At 45.5% G+C, this 25,011-nt stretch overlaps 1 protein-coding gene across 4 annotated transcripts in view; it reads left to right on the top strand.

The window, feature by feature from the left end:
- ACACA (acetyl-CoA carboxylase alpha) overlaps window positions 1–25,011 on the top strand; it is a 434,156-nt gene that overhangs the window by 311,390 nt on the left and 97,755 nt on the right. For all 4 annotated transcript variants that reach the window (XM_033921833.1, XM_033921832.1, XM_033921836.1 and 1 more), the window contains 2 exons: window positions 16,816–16,959; window positions 21,969–22,089. In XM_033921833.1, the coding sequence (XP_033777724.1) occupies window positions 16,816–16,959; window positions 21,969–22,089 (265 nt within the window). The remainder of the gene's footprint in view (window positions 1–16,815; window positions 16,960–21,968; window positions 22,090–25,011) is intronic.

Below are 25,011 nucleotides of genomic sequence, written 5' to 3'. Positions count from 1 at the left end.
ATCCGTTCCAGGAAGCTTTCTGGTCTGACTGCTCCAGATTCTTGTTTCAATAAACTCCAAGGAATAGTTCTGAATCAGCAAAATACAGGTTAAGAGACTGTTCACTTTTTGGGAGCTGAAAAAGATGTGAACTAAATCAAAAATCCATACCTTTCCCAGACCCAAAAACCCTTCCTAAGCTAATATCTTTTTTTAAAAACATATTGTTTATTGAAAAACAGTAAAGCAGAACAGCAATAAATAGAACAAGCATTAAAACACTGCCATGCGCATCGATACTTCAAGAAATTACAACCAGTATTTTTCATTTTCCCCCACCCTCCCTCAGAACATATGGTAGCTCCTTAGAGTCAACGAGTTTAATAAACAAACAGCTAAAAGAATCACAAATTCAATTATCTACGAGCAACCAGAGTCAGTGAGTTCCAAAATGGTTCCCACATAGTTTGAAGTTTCTGTCCTGTAGGAGTGTCCAGGGTCAGGGACTCTTAGGCATTCCATCTATAGATATTGAATAAGCAGGGCGCTCCACTGTGCCAACGAAGGATATTCAGAGTCCAATCAATGAGTCAAAATAGCTTTCACAATCAACTAAGCTACTAACTAAACAGAAATGAAGTAGAACAATAAAGAAGATTTTTAAAGGTTTTTTTTTTTATTATTTTTAATTTGTAGTAGTCCTTTATTGAACCATTAGCTTATATACATCAAGAACAAAAATGAAGAAACAGGTACATTAAACTAGGGCTGCAAATTAATCACAGTTAATTCTATGATTAATGCATTAATTATTAATTGTGATAAAATTAATCATGCTGCATTATTTCCTCTCTCCTCCAAATATCCCTTCTGCACTCTTTCACTCCCAATCCCTATCCTTGGTGCAATCCAGCATCTTTCCCCCACCCACAATTCAATATCACCCTCCATGTTAGTCTACCTTGAAGGTAATCTTTTGTTAGCTCCCGGCAGCTGTAGCATTGCACATATGCTGTGACCTGGCCCTAAACTTTCCGTCTGACTCCTCCTGCCCATGCAGAAGCAGGAAGTGATATCAGAGATGGGTCAGAGGGAAAGCTTTGGAGCAGGCTACAGGCAGCGAATGTGTAATGTTACCAGTGCTAGGAGCCAACAGGCCACATTTTAAGGTAGACTGGCGAGGGGGGGGGGAAATGAAGGGATGGCAGATGCTGAACCTGGGGTGGGAAGGGGAGAGAGCCGCAGACCTGCAAGCAGAACTAGAAGGGCCACTAATGGAAGCTATGGTTGAGGTGCTGAGCTCCAGCATCCACAAGAAGAGCTTGGTGCTACTCACCACTAAGTTGTGTCGCTGCTCATGAGGGTGAAGGGGAGGGAGGGAGGGAAGAGAGAGAGAGAGAGAGAGGGCGTGATAATGGACCTGGGGGGAGGGAAGAGAGAAAAAGGGAGAGATTTTGGATGTGGAGGTAGGAGAGGAAGGAGGATGGGATTTGATAATTATAGTCAAAGCAGTTTACGAGTTTATATATTATATACAGGTACCTTATTTGAACCCAGGGTAGTGGAGGGTTAAGTGACGTGTCCAGAGTCATGAGAAGTTGCAGTGAGAAAAAAAAAAAATATATATATATATAATACCTTTTATTTGTGTGATTAATTGTATTTAAAAATTTTTTAACTGTAGTTAAAAATTGTAATCAAAATCAGCCCTACATAAAACACCACTGGTTACAACAAGCAAATGTAGTCGTTCAGGAGCATTAAAGGGTAACAATGTGACCTCAATAGCCAAACATTAAATCAGACTTCTTTTATAATGCCACACCATTTCCATTGTCCACCAAACAGAACTCTGCTCCTACCATCCCCCCCAAAATAAATCTACAGAACAGGACTTATATGATATTAATTAAAAGAAAAAAAATTGTAGTCCTTCAGCGAACACTCAAGACCCTAGATTTTTTGCTTTTTTAAATGGTGACTGGATTTGAGAGAAGCATGTGCTGACCCTGCATCATTAGAAATAAGTTTGTTGCATGAACGACATAGGAAATTAACAGGAAAAAATGATATCCAGCCAACACCCTTTTTCCTAAGCCCAACACTTCTCCTCCCTCCCAGTATACTGGATGCATCACTAGTTCTCTGTGTTCTTTCTTTTGAAAGGATAAATGTAATGGTCATATAATCCTTCTCTTTTTCCATCATGGCACCGAGCCTGTGCTAGAGTTTATTTGGTGATGAGGAGCACCTGCCTTGATGGGTTAAACTTGTTGAGGTAGAGGTGTTAATAGTGATGTGAGTTCAGTAGAGCAGAAAGCAGAGTGACCTGGGAGCTCAATGTATCAAATGGAAAGAGACAGCAGGAGAAATGAAGAATGCCAAATGGAACAAGGCAGCAGAGGGAATAGGGAGAACGGTGTACTATCCTTGTGTGGAGACAAAAGCTGGTGGGGGCTGAGGTTTTTATGTCTGATACTCTACCTCTACCAATGAGCACCCTCCCCCCTGCTTCTCTTGGGGTGAGTGGCTGCCAGTCCTGTGCAGGTAAGAGAAATGAAGTTGCCACCCCACCCTCTGAGTTCTGTGCAAGGGAGCTGTTCCCCTGGCATGAGAGCACGTTGCCTGAGTACTTATGACCACTACAAAGTGAAACCCTTCATATTGTAGTAAGGTGGGTGGAGGGTTCTTTTATTGATCTTGGAAAGCAGAGAACCTGTGGGTTTAAATGGTGACTAAAAGAGTCTCAGTGATGCTGTTAGCTTAGTGTAATAACAGCGATGCTGGGATCTGTGATTTTTAGATAGAGTAATATAAAAGCTGGGGGGGAGGGTCACGTGATGGCAGCGCTCTAACAAGACGTCTCCTGCTCGAGCTCTGCTCTCTTTCCTGCCTTAACCCCCTAATTCCACACTTGTCAGCGCCATTTACCCCCTCAATCCGGTAGATAACTGTTCCGGACTGCCTTGGCTATCTCTTGAAGGGTCCCTCGCAGCTTGCAGCGGCGATTTGTGGCAGTTATGCCAATTAAGTCCATGCGGCCTGGAAAAGACAAGCTCGCAAAGCCTACCAGCATAGCGGCTCCCAGCCCGACACCGAGCACCATGCCCTCGCATGACGAAAACATGCAGGTCTCCGTCCGCCATCTCTCTCAGCTACTTGATGAGAAACTCTCTAAACTCCACTGCATTCTTGAGGAAGTGAAGGGTGCAGGCATGCAGCGTGCCTCCAACACGCAGAGAAATGCATTTCGGCGCAGGAGGCTAGAACGGCAATGGCAAACTGTTGCATCACCTCCCTGGAGGCCCAGGTGAAAGCGTTGGAGGAGTGGGTGGAAGACGCTGAGAATTGCGGCCACCGGAAAAATCTTTGCTTCATCGGGCAACCTGGTGGCGAATTGGCTGCCACAAACCTTTGTGGCTAACTCCAACCATAGGCCCGGTACCCATGGAGAGGGACTGCCGTATCGGGGCGCCGAGGGCTGAGGAGGCGCAACCCAGGCCAGTAATCGCCTGCTTCTTAATTTATGCCGATAAGACTAAAATCTTGGAAGCGTATCGGCAGCAATGGATCTTGGCTTATAAGGGCACCAACATCCTACTTTTCCAGGACTTCTCAGTAAAGCTATCTGAGCGCCGGTAGGCATTAGCCCCTTACTGCACCCAGCTGCACTCTTGCAGGATCAAATTTGCCCTTCAATAACCGGCCAGGGTTTGCATCCATCACAACAACGGCTCTGTCCTACTGGATACTCCTGCGGGCCTCTGTGTGTTTCTGGAGAAGTTGCCTGCTCCGTGAGGGAGCTCTTACCTCAGGAGTTCTGGCATTTTGTGCACGGCTGCTGTTGCGCACTTGGAATTCATAGAAGTCTCCTTGGCCTGGTTTCCCTTGTAGCAGGTGGCGAGGCTTTGCTGACATGACCTTTTCTCGCTCAGCCCATTGAGACCTTTGCTAGCGGACAACTATTCTTGCGGCCCTTTCCCGCGGCACTGCTTGAAGCCTGTTGGAGTCGGGATTTTGCTGGAGGGCTTCCCCCTGCAGATGCCCCAACCGGGACTGTACCTGGTGTCCACGCCTCTATCATTGCACCGTGCATGTGGCTCTCAGGGATGAAAACTTCTGGTGCTGATAATATTTGACACCTTGCTTATTTTCTTGTTCTTTGGGGGCAGGAGCTCAGGGGTCTTTTGTTACTATCTGGTTTCTGGGGAGGAATTGGGGCTGAGTAGATGGTGGGTTATTTGGGGGGTGTCGAAGTTGGGAGCGGGCGGGGGCAGTGCTTCGGGTGGGGAGTGCATGGGGGAGTATGTGTGGTGGCTTGAAAGTATTAGGTTCTGATCTTTGTGACGTAGTGGTCTGCAAGGGTCCGCTGCCTGGTTGTCTTTTGGGAGTGCAGGAACACACACCTCCTTGTTCATCTGGAGGTTGGGGACCTGTCTTCGGGGTCTTTTTCCCACTACATAAAGGGTTATGATGCCTTTTATCCTACCTTGAGGGACCAGTAGAATATGGTTAAATTGAAAATCTCCACACTTAATGTGGACGGGATCCATTCCCCTGTTAAAGAAAGAAGGTATTGACATGGTTTCGTAAAGAACATGTTGATATTGCCTTCCTACGAGAAACACACCTCAGGACAGTAGAACATGAGAAATTGAGAAGGGATTGGGTTGGAGAAATCTATTACTCCTCTTATAGCAGCCGTCAACGAGGGCTCTTTTGATTCACAAGCAACTTCACTTTCACATGCATTAAGTTATTCAGGACAAAGAGGGTAGATTTGTGATGGTCCTTGGGTAGCTCTGAGGCCACAAACTGATGCTTTGTAATGTATATGCCCCCAACATTTATAGTCATCATTTCTTTTCAGGGCTGATGGCAAGACTGGCACAGCACCTGCGATATCAAATAGTCCTGGGTGGAGACCTCAATATTACAGCAGACCCTGGACTGTGCCCCCCCGAAACGCTTGCCCTGGGATCACAGTGGTAAAGGAGTTAATTTTCTGACCCAACAACTAGGGCTTCTGGATATATGGCGGTTGTTACATCCGACAGAATGTACTTATACCTTTTTCTCTAACCCACATAACCTCTATTCGCATCTAGATTATCTCCTACTATCTCCCTCCCTATTGCCTGTGGTGGACGCTGGGGATATTTTTGAGGTCCCACTGTCGGATCATTCTCCAGTGTTGCTTCCTCTCCAGATAACAGCGGACCCCTCTGAAAGGATTTGGCGTTTCCCTTGCTATTTGTACAAAGATCTGGATTTCCATAAGTATTTGTAAGATAAATGGCTGGATTATTATGGCACTAATTTTGCACCTGACCTCGACCCAGGCCTCTTTTGGGAAGCCTCGAAGGCGATCCTAAGGGGCTTTATCATAGCTTATATCGCGAGAAGGAAGAAGAAACAGAAGGCAGAGCTGCAGGTGCTGTTGGAGGAGCTGCAACAATTACGTAGACGCCACCAAGGTAGTTTGACGACCACGGATTGATCTCGCCTGCGGGAGCTTAGACAACAGGTTGATGCGATTCTTATGGCCTGGGCTGAAAGGGACATTTATTTTCACCACTATGGACTTCATAGATTGGGGGGGGGGGAGGAAGCAGGTAGCTTATTGGCTTGACTCGTCCGTCCATATCATAAGCACCAGGTGATTACTTCTATCACTGACTCGCATGGTCATACCAATACGACCAAAGCCCATATTCGCCAGCAATTTGTGACTTATTATAAAGACTTGTATGCCCATAAGCCCAATGCAGAGATGGATAGGGATACGTTTTTCCAGGATATCATACTTCCTAAGCTTACGCAAGATCAGCTTCAGAGCTTGAACGCCCCCATTACCCGCCAGGAGGTGGACACTGGTATTGAAGGGCTTAAGCTTACCAAATCCCTGAACCCGATGGCTACGGGCCTGAATATTACAAGATTCTTTCGGACATTATCTCGCCTTCCGTGAGTGCGGCTTACAACAGACTACATTCTCAGAGGGCCCTGGACCACTACAATCTAGCCCATGTCATACTACTTCCCAAAGCGGGCAAGGATGCCTCTCAGGTGGGGTCCTACAGATCCATATCGCTCCTTAATCAAGACACGAAGATATTGGCGGCACTGCTCGCAAAGAGCTTGAATGCCTTTCTGCACCTCCTCATCCATGAAAATCACGTGGGCTTTGTCGCTGGCAAATATGCCTCTATGAATCGCATTAGAGCCTTGATGGCTATATACTTGAGGAGAGGGGGTGCTAGTAGAGCAGCTATCGTGGGCCTGGACGACCAGGGAAGGAAAGGGTACATCAAGGAAGATAAACAAATTGCTGACAAACTAAATTCCTTCTTTGCGTCCGTCTTTACGGAGGAGGATACCGCTAAAATACCAGAAGCAGTGAAAGTGTTTAGTGGAGTAATAGAAGACAGCCTCACCACAGTTGAAGTGGAGTTGGACCAGATATACTACCAGATAGACAAACTTAAAAGTGACAAATCCCCTGGACCGGATGGAATTCACCCGAGAGTTTTAAAGGAATTGAAGGTTGAAATCGGAGAGCTATTGCAGAAACTTGCCAATCTGACAATCAGAACTGGACAGATACCAGAAGACTGGAAGATAGCGAATGTCACGCCAATTTTCAAAAAAGGATCGAGAGGGGAACCGGGCAACTACAGACCTGTGAGTCTTACGTCTGTCCCTGGAAAGATGGTTGAAGCACTGATCAAGGATAGCATAGTCCGGCACCTAGATACACACGACTTGATGAAACCCAGTCAACATGGGTTCAGGAAAGGGAAATCATGTTTGACGAATTTACTTCAATTCTTCGAGACCGTGAACAAGCAAATTGATAGTGGAATGCCGGTGGACATAATATATTTGGACTTCCAGAAAGCATTCGACAAAGTTCCACATGAAAGGCTTCTCAGGAAACTACAAAGCCATGGAATAGAGGGAGATATACAAAGGTGGATAGGCAAATGGTTGGAAAACAGAAAGCAGAGAGTGGGCATAAATGGAAAGTTCTCAGACTGGGAGAAAGTGACTAGTGGTGTGCCCCAGGGCTCCGTGCTTGGGCCGATCCTATTTAATATTTATATCAATGACCTGGAAGACGGAATATCCAGTGAGATCATTAAGTTTGCAGACGACACAAAGCTATGCCGGGCAATCAGATCGCAGGAGGATAGCGAGGAACTCCAGAGCGACTTGTATCAGTTAGAGAAATGGGCAGATCAATGGCAGATGAAGTTCAACGTGGAGAAATGCAAAGTAATGCATTTAGGTAGTAAGAATAAGGAATACGAGTATAGAATGTCAGGCGCAACTCTGGGTAAGAGCGAACAAGAAAAGGACCTGGGTGTACTGATAGATAGGACCCTGAAGCCGTCGGCACAATGCGCGGCAGCGGCAAAGAAAGCAAACAGAATGTTAGGCATGATAAAGAAAGGAATCACGAGTAGATCGGAGAAAGTCATAATACCGCTTTATAGAGCAATGGTCAGACCACACTTGGAATACTGTGTCCAACATTGGTCTCCCAACCTAAAGAAGGATATAAAACTGTTAGAGAGGGTGCAGAGACGAGCAACGAAGTTAATAAGAGGTATGGAGAACTTGGAATATGAGGAACGACTCAAGAAACTAGGACTGTTCTCCCTTGAGAAGAGAAGGCTGCGAGGGGACATGATCGAGACGTTCAAAATGCTGAAAGGCATCGATAAAATAGAGCAGGAAAATAAATTATTTACATTGTCCAACGCGACACGGACAAGAGGACATGGTTTGAAGCTAAGGGGGGACAAGTCCAGGACAAATGTCAGGAAGTTCTGTTTTACGCAGCGAGTGGTAGACGCCTGGAATGCTCTCCCAAAGGAGGTTATCAAGGAATCCACTGTGCTGGGATTCAAAGGCAAATTAGATGCACATCTCCTTATGAGAGGCATAGAGGGATATGGGTGACTAAAACTACATCAGGTGTATACCTGACTGGGCCTCCGCGTGTGCGGATCGCCGGACTTGATGGACCATGGGTCTGATCCGGAGATGGCAGTTCTTATGTTCTTATGTTCTTATGGACATGGAAAAGGCTTTTGATAGTATATCATGGTCATATCTTTTCTGGGTCATGGGGCAATATGGGCTGGAGGGTACTTTCTTGGAGTGGGTGCGTAGTCTCTATTTTTCTCCCCAGGCTCAGCTTCTTATTAATGGCCACCTTACCTCTCCTTTCCCTCTGGAAAGGGGCATACGTCAAGGTTGCCCGTTGTCACCGCTTCTCTTTCTCCTGGCGGTCAAGATTAGATCTGATCCTATTATACTGGGCATCAAGATAGGTACTTGGGAGAACCGCCTCAATCTATTCGTTGACGACATCCTCTTATATTTAGAGCACGCCCATTTACACCTACCACAGGCTCTCGATATTGTGAAGGCCTTTGGGATAATATCAGGCCTCCTTGTTAACTGTGCCAAATCTGAACTGCTTCATTTGGCATCTGAGTGGCACGAGTGCTGGAAAGGCTGGAAGAACAAGCAATCAAAGGACCCGGTTTGGATGTCAACTGAAGTAAAGAGGGCAATAAATGACAAAAAAGTATCCTTCCGGAGATGGAAAAAGGACCCAACGGAGGAAAATCACCAGGTGCACAGGAAATGCCAAAAGGAATGCCACCGAGAGGTTAGAAAAGCGAAAGGGGAATACGAAGAGGGGCTGGCCAGGGAGGTGAAAAACTTCAAGGCATTCTTCAGTTACGTAAAGGGGAAGCGATCAGCGAGAGAGGAGGTGGGGCCGTTGGACGATGGGGATAGGAAGGGAGTGATTAAGGAGGATAAAGAGGTAGCTGAGAGGTTGAACATGTTCTTCTCGTCGGTTTTCACGAGGGAAGACACATCTAATATACCGGACTCAGAGGAGCTCATGAGTGGGGAACAGGCCGAAAAATTGGAGCACATAGCGGTAAGTAAGGAGGATGTCCTCAAACAGATAGACAGGTTAAAATGCGGTAAATCACCGGGCCCGGACAGGATCCACCCAAGGGTTCTGAATGAACTAAGACAAGAAATAGCGGGCACAATCCAGCATGTTTGCAACCTATCCTTGAAAACTGGTGAGGTACTAGAGGACTGGAAATTGGCGAATGTCACACCTATCTTCAAGAAGGGATCGAGGGGTGACCCCGGGAACTACAGGCCGGTGAGCCTGACTTCAATTATAGGGAAGATGGTGGAAGCTATGATCAAGGACGGCATTTGCGAGCACATCGAGGGGAATGGCCTACTGAGAACAAGCCAGCACGGATTCTGTAAGGGAAGGTCGTGCCTAACGAACCTTCTGTATTTCTTTGAGGGAATAAGCAGTCGGGTGGACAATGGGGAACCCATAGACATCATTTACCTCGATTTTCAAAAGGCTTTCGACAAGGTGCCACATGAAAGGCTGCTTAGGAAGCTGTGGAACCACGGGGTGGGAGGGGATGTGCACAGATGGATCAAGCACTGGTTGTCGGGTAGACTGCAGAGGGTCGGAGTGAAGGGCCAATATTCTGACTGGCGGGGAGTCACAAGCGGTGTGCCATAGGGATCGGTGCTGGGGCCGTTACTCTTCAACATATTTATCAATGACCTGGAAAAGGAGGCAAAGTGCGAGGTTATAAAATTTGCAGAAGATACCAAACTGTGCAGCAGAGTTAGGTCCAGGGAGGAGTGTGAGGACCTGCAAAGGGACCTGGACAAGCTGGAAGACTGGGCAAACAAATGGCAAATGCGCTTTAACGTGGAAAAATGTAAGGTCATGCATATAGGGAAAAAGAACCCGTTGTTCAACTACAAATTGGGGGGGGCATTGTTGGGAGACAGCAGACTTGAGAGAGACTTGGGTGTGCTGGTGGATGCATCACTGAAGCCATCTGCACAGTGCGCAGCAGCCTCGAAAAAAGCTAACAGGATGCTGGGCATCATAAAGAGGGGCATAACAACCAGGACGCGGGAAGTCATCATGCTATTGTATCGAGCGATGGTGCGTTCACATCTGGAATACTGCGTTCAGTATTGGTCGCCGCACCTCAAGAAGGACATGGCGGTACTTGAGAGAGTCCAAAGGAGAGCAACGAAACTGGTAAAAGGGCTGGAACACTGCCCATACGCCGAGAGGTTGGATAGGCTGGGGCTCTTCTCTCTGGAAAAAAGGAGGCTCAGGGGAGATATGATAGAGACCTTCAAGATCATGAGGGGCATAGAGAGGGTGGATAGGGACAGATTCTTCAGACTGAAGGGGACAACAAGTACGAGGGGGCATTCGGAGAAACTGAAGGGAGATAGGTTCAAAACAAATGCAAGGAAGTTTTTTTTCACCCAAAGGGTCGTGGACACTTGGAATGCGCTACCGGAGGAAGTGATCAGGCAGAGTACGGTACAGGGATTCAAACAGGGATTGGACGGATTCCTGAGGGATAAAGAGATCGTGGGATACTGAGGGAGGAGCTGGGATGTAACACAAGTATAGAAAGCTAACCAGGTAATAAGTATAGAAACCCAACAGGTCGTGCATGTGCAAGACCGGAGGGTTAGGACTTCGATGGGAAGATAGGACTTCAATGAGAAACCAAGGTGGCAAGGGAGCCCCTTCTGGTGATTCAGACAGGTCGTGACCTGTTTGGGCCGCCGCGGGAGCGGACTGCCGGGCAGGATGGACCTATGGTCTGACCCGGCGGAGGCACTGCTTATGTTCTTATGTTCTTATGACTTACCTAGCACCTTGTACGAAAATCGATGCATTACATGGGGGTCTACTTGAGTGTTCAACCTCAACTTATGTATCAATATAATGTTCTTAACCATATTGAGGCTATCCAGCATCTCTGTGTCAAACGGAAGGACCTTCCCCTTTCTCTTTGGAGCGGGGTGGTTTTGTTTAAGATGGTCCTCTTGCCTAAACTCTTATATCCCCTGCAGACCATCCCCCTCTGGATCACCCTTAAAGATGAGCGGGTATTTAAATCTATTCTCCTTTCCTTTATATGACATAACAAAGCAGCTTGCATCAGTTATGCCACTTTAAAATTGAACAAACGGTTGGGTGGCTTGAATCTCCCGGACATTCGCTTGTACAATGTCGCTTCACTGCTGCGGTTTGTACATGAGCGGATTACGGGTAGTTATAAATTTTTGCCCAGTGGGTGGATGACTGCGTGGTGCGCTTCGCACTCTTTTCTATTTTTATTGCATGTATCGCCGCAGGCTGTGTCTGGGGCTGGCCCTCGGTTCCAATTTTTGAAACCTTTCCGTCTAGCCTGGCGGTGGTGGTGGAAACGACAACAGTGTTCACCTCAGGTATCCCCTTTCCTCCCTTTGGTGGGGAATGTAGCCTTTCCTCCAGAAATGGGTCTCTTGAGGTTCCAGTCGTGGGAGTCCCGGGGCTGTGTCAGTCTGTGCCACATTGCCGAGGGGAGGCACAGAGGTTTCCCCCACTTTCTCTCAATTACAGGCCAGATGGGAGCTCCCTGCTACACAATTTTGAGCATGTTTACAACTAAGACATTATTACTTATCCCTGGTACGCCAGTGGGGGAAATAGTGGTCCCTTGGCAGCTTAGACGTACAATTGGTGCTGGTTCCCTCCCAGATGAACAAGGTGGCCACACGGTACAGAATTCTTAAGCTTGCCCCCAATGTCTCATATCTAGAACGAGTGGTTGGTCAGTGGTCCCGGGACCTGGCAGTCGACTTCACTAGAGCTCAATTTAGGGAGCTCTTTGCTAATCTCTCTCTCCTAGTGGGTTCCACAGACCTCAGAGAAATGCAATTTAAAATCCTGCACCGTGCTTACATCTCTAGAGCTTGGGGTAAGGCTATGGGTCTCTGGGATGATGCCACTTGCTCACATTGCCAGAAGGTTAAGGGTACCCTGGTCCACATGTTTTTGGAATGCCCTTATGTGGCTATTTGGCTTCAGATCCTTCCCTTTCTAGATGACTTGGTGGGGCAACAGGTACCACGCGACTACGACCTGATGCTGTTGGGAGATCAGAGGGAATTGCTAAAAGGGGGATTTACTCTCCCTCAGGAAGTTTCTGTACACGGCACTCCTTTTGGTGAAAAAGCTCTTGCTCAGGCATTGGGTGGAGCCGACGCCGGCCTCCTTTCCAAATTGGCTGCAGTTGATGACGGAGGTTGCTAATTTTGAAACACATACCTACCGGTCCGCCTTCTCTCTTGATAAACACCTTTATGTTTCTTTGTGGAAGGCATTCCAGAGGACGTCTGAAGGGGCTGTCCCCATGGACTGGCCGCAATCTTGAGTGGCTGGATCTCGGGGGCACCATACTGTATACCTACTCTCAAGCCAATTTGTTTGATGTGTGTTTGATGGCTGGTGTGCGTGCAGGGCTATGTGGGGATTATGTGGTGTGGCTAGTATGGTACGCCTGGCTGGCTATTGCCTGATGGAATGGATGTGAGTGTGTGTGTGTGTGGGGAGGTCTTTTCTTTCTACCACAAAATTGTTATTGCAGCCTTGGTTAGTTCCCCAGGGGGGTACCTGCCCCATCGTTAGTTGTTCCAGTCTGTTAACAGATTTGCTATTATATCGTTGCTTCCAGTGGGTATTCTGCTGACGGGCATGGCCTTGCTGAATCATCCTGATTGTTTACTATTACCATTCCTGGACTGTTTGCACTGTCTGCACTGTTTTAATATAACTTTGCATTACGACTCTTATTTCTTGCTGTGATTTTGGCTGCTTAATCAATAAAAATCATTTACAACAAAAAAAAAATACATATATATATAGATAGATAGATAGATAGATAGATAGATAGATACCTCAGAATCCGAACGCCTCAGAACTCAAACGTTTTGGAATCCAAACTTTATTTTGTAGTAAATTTTGCCCCAGAACTGAACTCTGCTTTGGAATCCGAACGCCCTGCGCATTGTATGTGTGTGTTTCTGCCCCAGAATCCAAACTCTGCTTTGGAATATTTGTTAATATTTTACCTTAAAATCCAGTGTATTTACTGTTAAAATTTGAGTTTGTGGGACCCAGGAACGGATTAATCCAGTTTCTATTATTTTCAATGGGGAAAAATCGTCTTGGAACTCGAACGGGGTTCTGGAACGGATTAAGTTCAGATTTCAAGGCATCACTGTATGTTTGTGTGTGTGTATGTGTGTATATATATCTATATATCTATATATATATATATATACACACACACACACAAACATATAGTATATATATATATCCGGCCGCCGATCACCTCCACAAGCTGGGACCGCAGCCAGCCGCCGATCTCTGTTCCTCCAGCGGGAGGGTCTCAGAGGAGAGGGATCGCGGCCGCTCAGCGCCCCCACCGAGGAGCCCAGCAACTTTCCGCTACCCGGGACATGAGTCCTTTGCCGCCCCCCCCCTTCCCTTCCCACGGGCCCGACTACAAACCTGGTGATTTAAGCAGTGTTTGCAGCAGTCTTCACACGCTGCTTCGGGCCCTTCTACTGCCCTGATGTGCTCTGCCGCATCTCTGATGATGTCATCAGGGACGTGCCAGAGAACATCAGGGCAGTAGAAGGACCCGAAGCAGCGTGTAAAGACTGCTGCACACGCTGCTTGAATCGCCAGGTTTGTAGTCGGGCCCGCGGGAAGGGAAGGGGCGGCGGCAAAGGACTCGGGACCGTGTTTGTAGTCGGGATCGCGGGAAGGGAAAGGGGGGGTAGAGGAAACGCTAATGCTGCTGCACAGGGAACTGGTGTGGATGGAGGGAAATGGAGGGGGAGGGAATGCTGCTTTGGACAGACAGACAGAGGGAGGAAGGGAGACAGAAAGAAAAGAAGAAAGACACAGGGGCAGGTGCACAGGGAACTGGTGTGGGGGGAGGGAATGCTGCTTCGGACAGACAGACAGAGGGAGGAAGGGAGACAGAAAGAAAAGAAGAAAGACACAGGGGCAGGGAGATACACAGAAAGATAGACAGACAAACGGGACAGGGACAAAGACAGACAGAAATAAAGACAGCGGGAGTCGCGTCAGGAGGGGTGCGGGATGCGGCAGAGGGAACTTTTCCAATGGGTGCAACTGGGCGGCTGCCGAGAACCTCTGATCAGGAGCAGAGCAAGGTAAGTGTATCATAGGGATAAGAAGGAGGAGGGGGGGAGAAAAAGGAAGGGACGCCTACTGCTGGACAGGGGGAGAAGGAAAGAGGTGCTGATGGACAGGGGGGGTGAAGAAAAAGGAACGGAGGCCTAATGTTGGACAGGGGGAGAAGGAAAGAGGTGCTGCTGGACAGGGGGGAGGTAAAACAAAGAGAGAAGGGCTGCTGCTGCATAAGGAGAGCAGTGAAGGGGTGGTGGTGGACACAGGGGAGGTAAAAGGAAGGGACAATGGACAGGGGGAGCAGGCAAGGGGTGGTGATGGACAGCCAAGGAAAAGAAAGAAAGAAAGCGGCTAAGGAGAGAGAGAGAAAGAAATAAAGACAGACACACACACATATATTCTAGCACCCATTAATGTAACGGGCTATAAGACTAATATATATATATATATATATATATATAAATCGATGCTGGGATCTGCAATTGATGAAACAGTACTTGTACTCTGGTGATGTCTATATTTTATAGTTTTTTTTATTTATAATCCGCCTTTAAAATGGCGGATCACAAAATCACATATATAATAAATATAACAAACACACATATAAAATCAAACAGTAAAATACCATACGTCCTTCTACTAAATAACTAATTTTTCAACACCCATACAAAATAAGTACCGTTTTAGCAATCTTTTTAGTAAATCTCTGTTTATTAAAAGCAAATACAACTGACATAAAAGGGGATAGATTCCGTACAAACGTTAGGAAGTTCTTTTTCACCCAGAGAATGGTAGAAATCTGGAACGCTCTTCCAGAGGCTGTTATAGGAGAAGCACCCTCCATGGATTTAAGACAAGGTTAGACAAGTTCCTGCTGAACCAGAACGTACGCAGGTAAGGCTAGACTCAAATAGGGCACTGATCTTTGACCTAAGGGCCGCTGCGTGAGCGAACTGCTGGGCACGATGGACCACTGGTCTGACCCAGCTACAGCAATTCTTATGATCTTAACAGGTCAATACTTTTCCAAATAATTCCGTGATCCCTCCCCATCCCCAGCAGTTTAACCAAACGCACAACCGGAACTTGTAGTTAGCCATCACTCTCTGTGTCCCCCATGGAGCAACTCATTCAGGGAGTGCTGCGCTTCCAGTAACTGCGTTTTCAAAGACAGGGAAAGCCCAGTGACCATACCTACGTCTTAAGGAAGTGACCATATGTTCCCAAGTCAGAATCTCCCATTGGGATCTCACAGCACCTTATGAATCTTCAGCTGTATACCCTTTCGGATCAAAATCATTTTTCCACCCTTCCCACCAAGGGTGGGGACCTCCAAGTGTGCTCCTACCCACCAAGTGTTAAGCTTCACATGCACTTAAGAGTGAGCGCTTAAGCCAGCTACAGAGCTGGTGTAAGCATTTCCTTTGTGTTCCAGAGATATGTATGTAACTTTCCACCCCACCCACCCTCTGTCCAGATGCACCCACCCAAATGGGTGTAATTCTAGAATAGTGCTTTGATGGCATATAGATGACAGCATTCTAATGATTTATGTGCAGACGGGGTGCTTAAATGCAGGCACCCATGTTATAGAATTACCCTGAAAAATGTGCAAATTCATCATAGCACATGAGTGGCTTTATTGTCAGATGCAAGCGTTTTGCAGATGCCATTCTCAAGTAAGTCATCTACAGCAGTGTTCTTCAACTGCCGGCTCCCTTTTCCTCAGTGCTGCAGTGCGCAAAGCTGTGGGCAGAGGCTCCTATGTACGTCCTGTGCCTGAACTAGAAGCCTTCTCTCTGACGTCGCAACATCAGAGGGAAGGCTTCTAGATGAGGTGCAGGACAGGACGTGCGAGGAGCCGCTGCCCTCGGCTTTGTACACTTCAGCACTGAGAAAGAGGGAGCCGGCCCGAAGATAACACCGAGGAGCAGGCCAGAAGGCAAGGCACAGCATGGAGGGAGGGAGACAACAATAGCAGGGGGAATGATTTTATTTTTTAATTTAGTGATTGATTTACATCTGCTGTCTGTTCAGGAAGAAATGCATTTGTTTCTTTTCCTCTGGGGTTGTACTGCATGCAGAGTCTTGCATCTTAGGGTTTGTTTGTATATATTAGTACTTTTAGTTTTTGGTCTTGTATTTGTATGGAGTTATCTGTGTTCTGGTAGGAATGAAAGTTGAGAAGCATACAGCGTGCTGTGTGTAGTTTAATTGTGTAGTTTAATTTATATTGTGTATGTGTATATATGAAAAATGAATGGAAAAAATGGTATTTCAATTAGTACTATTATGGAGACGGAGATTGGGTGGAGATGAGCGGGCTCTGGCTCACGACTTAGCCCAGTGTTCTTCAACTGCCGGTCCGCGGACTGGTGCCGGTCCACAAAATAATTATTTTATTTCCACCGGTCAATAGGTGTCAAAAGGTTGAAGAACACTGATCTACAGTACATACAAGTGTAGAGTCCTTGGAGCCATGCTGACCTTGAGGTAAACAGGATGTTTTCAGGTTTTGGTTACTTTCCACTGGCCTGATGTGAAATATCCAGAGAAGAGATCCACTTGGACTTCAGAATTCACATACTGCATTGTCTCCTGAAAGACAGCACAACCTGCAATCTGTATGAGAGAGACCTGGAAAGCCAAGTTGAGGTCAGGAATAATGATGGTATGCTTACCACTTTGTGATAATTTAAGTCTGTTTTTGTGTTTTGTTTTGTTTTTTTGTCTTTTGGAAGGTTCTGGGCCGGGAAGTGTATACCTCAAACAATCAGCTTGGAGGAATCCAAATCATGCACAACAACGGGGTGACACACAGCACAGTACATGATGACTTTGAAGGGGTTTACACCATCCTGCACTGGCTCTCCTACATGCCCAAGGTCAGTTCTCACATTAGCTGATGTACACTTGAGTTTCTTTTAGGATTACTGGCCAGGCAAGGTCTTCGAAGATGGAGCAATAAGTGAATTGAAAATGGTTTGTTTATTGATTTCATTCATTTTCTATCTCGTTCTCCCCAAAGAGCTCAGAACGGGTTACAGGTTGACATACATAATATACAGTTAACAAGTTACAATTTCCCATAGTTACAGTAAAAGTTTTTTTTAATTCTAGTTTTTATTCTAATTTGAGTCATTGGTCTCCTGAGTCCAAACTTCTCTTTGTGACTTCTACAGTCAGTTGAGTTTTCAGGTTAGCTATAGTGAATAACCATGGGATAAGTTTACTTACAGTGGGATCTCCATGGAGATACTGTAAATCCTTTGTGATGCATTTTCATAGTGAAGATGTTGAAAACCTGATTGACTGTAGGAGTCACTAGGACATGTTTGGAAATTACTTGGTCCCTGAATAAATAAATTCATATGTAAATAAAATAAAAGATCTAGAATGAATAGGCCTGATTCAATATTCAAATGCTACAGTTAGGTGTTTTTTTTCTATGATACTGGCTGCAGAATATAAATGTATTCCTTTTCTTCAGTGCTGCTCTCAGGACAGTGATCTACCCCTAAAGAGTGGTGACTGTTGCTGGCTTTATAGGTACTGGCAATTTCTTCAAGGACAAGCAGGCATTATATTCTCAGATGCGGGTGAAGTCATCCTAAGAACCCGGCATGGACACTGCCAAGTGCACTATCACTTTAAATCTTTAGGCAGTGCCCACACTGCATGCATGCCAGTGCCTTCCCGCCCAACAGCAGCTTGCAGCACTATCCATTCTAAGTTTTCCGCAGAGCTGAGAATCTGTGTCTTTGGTATCTTCTCAGTGCATCAAACTTTGAAGTATTTTTGTTTCTGCCCAATATTATTTTGTCATTCTTTTCTTCATAATTCTTCATTTTTATCATTTATCATTTTTCAGTATTTTCTTTCAGTTGGCTTACAACTGCATGGCTTCAGATGCCTTTCTTCTCCATTGGGGAAGCAGTTTCCTGTACACATTTCCTCCGATCCCTCTCAAAGGTAAAATTCTACTCAAACTTCACCATGATCGGGAACCTGTTTCTATTAGCACCTTTCTGGCCATGCCAGGTTTGGTTTCCACTTCTCCTGGAGCTCTCATCCAAGAAGCCGTGGAAGTTGCAACTGTTTCCAACATTACTGACTCAGAACGAGGGGTCCCTCCTTCATACCAACCCCTGCTCATTAGTTTCCAACATTACTGACTCGGAACAAGGGGTCCCTCTGTCATTCCAACCCCTGCTCATTAGCACTAACAACATGGTTTCTTTCTCTGAACATATAGATTCTTTTCGCCTTTCGGATGAATTATCTGCTATCTTAAAAGCATCTAGGAAACGTTCAGTGCTGACACCACTTTAAGTGGACATGAGTCTCTTCCTAGAGTGCATTGCATTCTTTGAAACCCATTACCTGTCTTCTTCCATCAATGCTAGACTGCCTTCTGTATCTCTCCAATGCTGGTCTCAAAACCAGCTCAAGAGTTCATCTCGGTGCTATAAGTATGTTTCATTCACATCTAGATAGAAAATCTCTCTGTTTAGCCTTTAATAGTCTGTTTCATGAAAGGCCTCTTTCACACAAAAAAGCCCACCTATCAGGCTTCCACCTGCTTGGGATCTCAATGTGGTTCTTTCTGTTCTCATGAAGCCTCGCTTTGAGCCACTTTCATCTTGCTCTCCAAAACTTCTCACTTTCAAAGTCATTTTCCTCATAGCCCTCACGTCTGCATACCATGTGACGGAATTTCAATTCCTTGCCTTGTATCCTCCATACATGAGATTCTATCTTAAAGAGTAGTACTCCGGATGCATCCCAAATTCTTCTCTAAAGTAGTTTCAGAATTGCACCTTAACCAATCCATAGTTTTGCCTGTCTTCTTTCCAAAACCACATTCCCATCCTGGGGAAGTAGCCCTCTACACCTTATATTGTAAGCATGCTCTGGCATAATATCTAGACAAGGATAAGCCTCATAGGAAGTCCTCTCAGCTCTTTGTAACTTTTGACTCTGACAGACTAGAGGTTGCTATTTCCAAGACAACCATTTTTACTTGGCTAGCGGATTGTATCTCCTGCACATGTTCTCAGGCTGGGCTGACACTGCAAGGCTGTGCAACTGCCACAATGTACGGGCTATGGCTACAGCTGCAAAGTGGTTACTTGGTCATCAATACATATGTTTACCTTTCATTACTGTTTAGATTAAAACAGAGAGTGGGGGTAAATGGACAATACTCGGACTGGAGGAGCATCACCAGTGGGGTACCGCAGGGCTTGGATCCGTGCTCTTCAACATCTTTATAAATGATCTGGAAATTGGTACGACGAGTAAGATGATTAAATTTGCAGACGATACAAAGTTATTCAGAGTAGTGAAGACACAGGGAGATTGCGAAGATCTGCAACGTGACATAACCACGCTTGAGAAATGGGCAGCAACATGGCAAATGAGGTTCAACGTGGATAAGTGTAAGGTGATGCATGTTGGTAACCAAAATCTCATACACAAATACAGGATGTCTGGGGCGGTACTTGGAGAGACCCCCCCAGGAAAGAGACTTGGGAGTACTTGTCGACAAGTCGATGAAGCCATCCGCTCAATGTGCGGCGGCGGCAAAAAGTGCGAACAGAATGCTAGGAATGATTAAGAAGGGGATCACAAACAGATCAGAGAAGGTTATCATGCTGCTGTACCGGGCCATGGTGTGCCCTCACCTGGAGAACTGCGTCCAGCACTGGTCACCGTACATGAAGAAAGACACGGTACTACTCGAAAGGGTCCAGAGAAGAGCAACTAAAATGGTTAAGGGGCTGGAAGAGTTGCCGTACAGTGAGAGATTAGAGAAAAGAGGAGACTGAGAGGGGACATGATCGAAACATTCAAGATACTGAAGGGAATAGACTTAGTAGATAAAGACAGGTTGTTCATCCTCTCCAAGGTAGGGAGAACAAGAGGGCACTCTTTAAAGTTAAAATGGGATAGATTCTGTACAAACATAAGGAAGTTCTTCACCCGGAGAGTGGTGGAAAACTGGAACGCTCTTCCGGAGTCTGTTGTAGGGGAAAACACCCTCCAGGGATTCAAGACAAAGTTAGACAAGTTCCTGCTGAACCGGAACGTACAAAGGTGAGGCTGAACTCATTTAGAGCACTGGTCTTTGACCTAGAGGCCGCTGCGTGACCAGACTGCTAGGCACGATTGACCACTGGTCTGACCCAGCAGCGGCAGTTCTTATGTTCAGAAGAGATAGCATGTTTGGACAAGGAGTTCTGCAAAAATTCAGTCTTTTGCTTCTGAGTGCCAACTTTCCCTCCAGTCCTGTTGTATTTCTTGAGTGCCAACTTTCCCTCCAGTCCTGTTGTATTTCTTGAGTGCCAACTTTCCCTACAGTCCTGTTGTATTTCTTGAGTGCCAACTTTCCCTACAGTCCTGTTGTATTTCGCCAGACTCATGTTTATTCTGTATAACCTCTTCCAGAGACATGATCCTGGCAGGTTGGGTGGCCCACATGTGAGAATGTAATGCTAACTTGTCCTGGGAGAAAGTAAAGACATTTACTTGAGCAGGTGTTCTCCAAGGACAACACATATACAGTACTCCCCCGAGATTCGTAGGGGTTCCGTTCCAGGAACCTCTGCGAATCTCAAAAAACCACGAATACGGTTTGTCATGGGGGAGGGAGCCTTAAGAGGGCAGCGGGAGAGGGCAGCAGGAGAGCAGCCGGAACACCATGAGTGCAGGAAATCACTCACGGTACGCTCTGACCGCCTCTTCCTGCACTAAGTTGGGCCTTATCCAATCAGGAGCTGCTTTGACATGCAGCTCCTGATTGGATAAGCCCGACTTAGTGCAAGAAGAGGCGGTCGGAGCGTACCGTGAGTGATTTCCTAGGCTCGCGGCGCTCTGGCTGCTCTCTCCTACCTCTCTCGCTGCCCTCTCCTTGTTGGTGGTTCGCGGTCAGAAAATATCGCGAATGACCGGGACCGCGAACCGCCGACCACGAACCACCGGGGGAACACTGTATTCTCACAACCCACCCCTGGTTGGCTTCTTAGCTTTTTTACTGAATTGATGGTCCCACGAGCTGATATCAAGTGGGAGGGCACTGGCACACTGTATGGGCACTGCATAAAGATTTAAAGTGACAGTGCACTTGGCAGCGTATGTACCAGGTTCTGTGGATGATATCACTCATATGTGAGAATATATGCCTGCCGTCCTCAGAGAACACCTGCTACAGGTAAGTATCTTTGCTGTTTAACCACTCCTCATATAGTTAAGACAGCCTTTGTGCTGAGTTGACTTAATCTGCATATCTGTATGGATAGCTTTTGGATGTTGCCTACTCTAAAGTCACATACAAATTCGTGGCCAATTGTACTATGTGTATTCCTGTGCCTAAGGTAATATTATAAGAGGCCCTCTAGATGCATATAGGAGCATATATGTGAAAATTCTTTATAAAAGTACCTCCCTCGCAGCTGCTGGCCTACAGATAAGTGTTTGGATTACACTTCTCCCTCTGAATCCACGGTTTCAGTATCCGCGGATTCGGTTATTTGCGATTTTTTAAAATAAAAACACTATTTTAATTTTTTGGCTATTTTTAAGCCGTCCAAGCTTCCCCGGAACCTTACCTGGTGGTCTAGTGGTAAAGCGGGGCAGGAGCGATCTTCCTATGCTCCTGCCCTGTGCAGACATTCTGATGATGGCTCTGCATGGGGCAGGAGCACAGGAAGATCGCTCCTGCCCCGCTTCACCATGGAAGGTCTCGATGATATTGCCCAACAGAAGCATCTCAAGCAGCGTCAAAACAACTGGAAATGTTCCCCATCACACTAGCAAGAAGCAAAGTGCAGAATTTGGGTGGAAACCCTGGTCAAGGTGCATTTTCTAGGTTTGTATTTTTATGTCTTTAAAGTGTGTCTTCAGCCCAGTCCCTATCCTGGCTGCCAAGGACCCCATTGACAGAGTCATTGAGTTTATACCTACCAAGGCTCCCTATGACCCTCGATGGATGCTAGCCGGGCGCCCTCATCCAAGTACGTATAGCATGTGATTTTCTAATACTGTGCTTCTTGTTGATGTGTAGGTTCAGTCCCCATTAAATAGGTAACCTAGATGTTGTACCTAGACAGGGGTTCTTGTTTTTCTATCACCTGATGCTATCTGAGCCTAGCAGTTCATTGGGTGTGCCTCCAGGACAGGTTTGGAAAACACCAATCCAGCCGGGTTAACAAACCTGATGTCACACCTTCAATATGTTCCTATCTGACTTGTTCTATAAAGAAAATTAAGTACCTATATTTTGGTACCAGAAGTAATTCATGTTTTTCTTTTGTTTTAGTCTTTGTTTCTGAGTTTTTTCTCTTTCTATGAATTAGAGAGTAATTGTTATGTTTTTCTTTAGATAATATTGCTATTGTGTTTTTATTGATGTATTCTAATGTCATTTCCGTTGTTTGGATATTATAGTTTTTTTTTGAAAATAAAGAAAATTAAGTGCCTCATTATCTTTACAGAACACTAGCAAAACAGGTCAAATATGTGACTTGTATTTGAGTGCAAGCACTTACTCCAGCAATAGAGTCTCTAGATTTGTGAAAGTATTCATATAGCCCTCAAATATTCAAAACTATTTGATATAGTTTATAATCTATGGGGCCCTTTACTAAAATGGGCTATGATTTGCAGTTAATGTGATGTTTTACCGCACATTAACTGCAAATTTAAGACAGCAATTAGCAGAGGCATTTGTAGTATTTTTTATTTCAGATTGGACCATATTCAATATATGAAGCTGCAAAAATTGGCACCGAAAATAGATGCGCATAGTGCTAGTCTTTAAAGGTGTGGAGTGGCCTAGTGGTAGAGTTGCTGCCTCAGCACCCTGAGATTGTGGGATCGAATCCCAGCACTGCTCCTTGTGACACTGGGCAAGTCACTTAATTTTCCATTTTCCCAGGTAAACCGTTTTGAATGTGTAACCACAAAAAGGCAGTATACAAGTTCCATTCCCCTTTCCTCCTTTCCCTTTCCTAAAGTTCGATGTGGTTTATAGTATATATTTAAGTATCCAGTCCCATGACTAAATTTAGGCACGATTATTTACGCCAGCTAAAAACCTGGTGTAAATGCCTGCGCACAACTTAGGGATAGATCAGCATATTTTGTAATAGCGCGCATAATTGTTCAGAACACCCATGACCTGCCCATGCCCCCTTTTGAGATCTACACCTTAGAATTTAGGCGCACCACTTTGTAGACTACGCTTAAAAAATTGTGCACACAAATTCTAATTAGTGCCGATGATTGCTTGTTAGTGGCCAAATACTGGCACCGATTAGCTCATTAAACAAGCTGCGCACATACTTTAGTCGCATTGTATAGAATCCAGGGGATTGTGTGTTAATGTTCTAAGCGCACAGTACCTACTCACAGTAGCGAATGACATGGGGAAAAATTTGTCCCCGTGTCATTCTCTAGTCTCGCACTTAACACAGGTGCACATAGCACCTGGGCATTAGCCAGTTAGTGTGTGGTAAGTATTATGTACTAACTGGATAATATTTCCATGCCCATTCTCACCCATGCCACGCCCCCTGAGAGATAAAATCTGAGAAATTAATTAACCTGAGGTTTACTCTGCCTTAAGAGGCACACTACCACTAAATGCCTTAACATAGTTGTACATTAGCTTGTTTTTGCTTAACTGTGTGATAAATGCCTACCACACTTTAGTAAAGGGGCCCCTGTGTGTGTAAATGTATGCTCCACTCTAACTCTGAGAAAACAGAAAAGGCGACCAGTAGTGCTCAATTTCTTTATTGTAGTCAAGACTCAACACGTACATGTTTCAGCCATAAGACCTGTCTCAGGAGTCACCTCCCCACTGCTGAAATTTAAAATCTTCAGGAACTAAAGCTAAAATCCCCGCAGACCTCAGAAGCTCAGTGTTTTGTTAGACCACATTCTTTCCCTCACATCCTTATATTACCAAGACACTGACAGAGCATTGGAAAGCCCTAGAAGGGCCCTTTCGGATTGCCAAGAACATGGTAAAAATGTGTCCAATAGTTCATAAGAGCATAAGAATTGCCATACTGGGACAGACCAAAGGTCCGTCAAGCCCAGAAACCTGTTTCCAAAAGTGACCAACCCAGGTCCCAAGCACCTAACTAGATCCCAACAGATTCTATGCTGCTTATCCTAGGAATAAGCAGTGGGTTTCTCCAAGTCATCTCAATAATGGTCTATGGACGTCTCTTTTAGGAAATTATCCAAACCTTTTTTAAACCTCACTAAGCTAACTGATTTCACCATATTCTCTGGCAATGAATTCCAGAGTTCAATTATACATCGCGTGAAGAAATATTTTCTATGGTTTGTTTGAAATCTACTACTTAGTAGCTTCATCACATGTCCCTTAGTCCTAGTATTTTTGGAATAAGCATTTCACATCTACCCTATCCACTCCACGCATTATTTTATAGACTTTCAGCAGATGCTTGTTAATCCTAAGGTAGATTCCTTGGTAGCTCACCAGTAAAGGGGGAGTGATACTAAAGGATATGTAGGATCACAGGGCGGATTTAGTCCTCAAAAGACAGTTTGAGGCCTTGGCTTTGGGTCTGAAGGCAACAGCAGTGGCTTCATATGTTGTACATGCCTGCCATACCAGATTGCATAGGATTCCTATGTTGGACAACAAAGTTTACTCCAGTTCTTAATTGCCAGGGTGGAGGAGGGTAAATAGTGGAGTGCCACAGGGATTTGTTCTTGGACCGGTGCTATTTAACTTATTTATAAATGATCTGGAAATTGGAACAATGAGTGATTAAATTTGCAGATGACACTAAATTATTCAAAGTTGTTAAAACACATGCAAATTGTGAAAATTGCAGGCAGACTGGGCATCCAGTTGGAAGATGAAATTTAATGTGGACAAATGCAAAGTGATGCAC

Source organism: Geotrypetes seraphini, chromosome 15, assembly GCF_902459505.1.
Source record: "Geotrypetes seraphini chromosome 15, aGeoSer1.1, whole genome shotgun sequence".
Classification (NCBI taxonomy): Eukaryota; Metazoa; Chordata; class Amphibia; order Gymnophiona; family Dermophiidae; genus Geotrypetes; species Geotrypetes seraphini.
The sequence above is the reverse complement of the archived record's forward strand: the minus strand, read 5'-3'. Positions and strand labels throughout refer to the sequence as shown.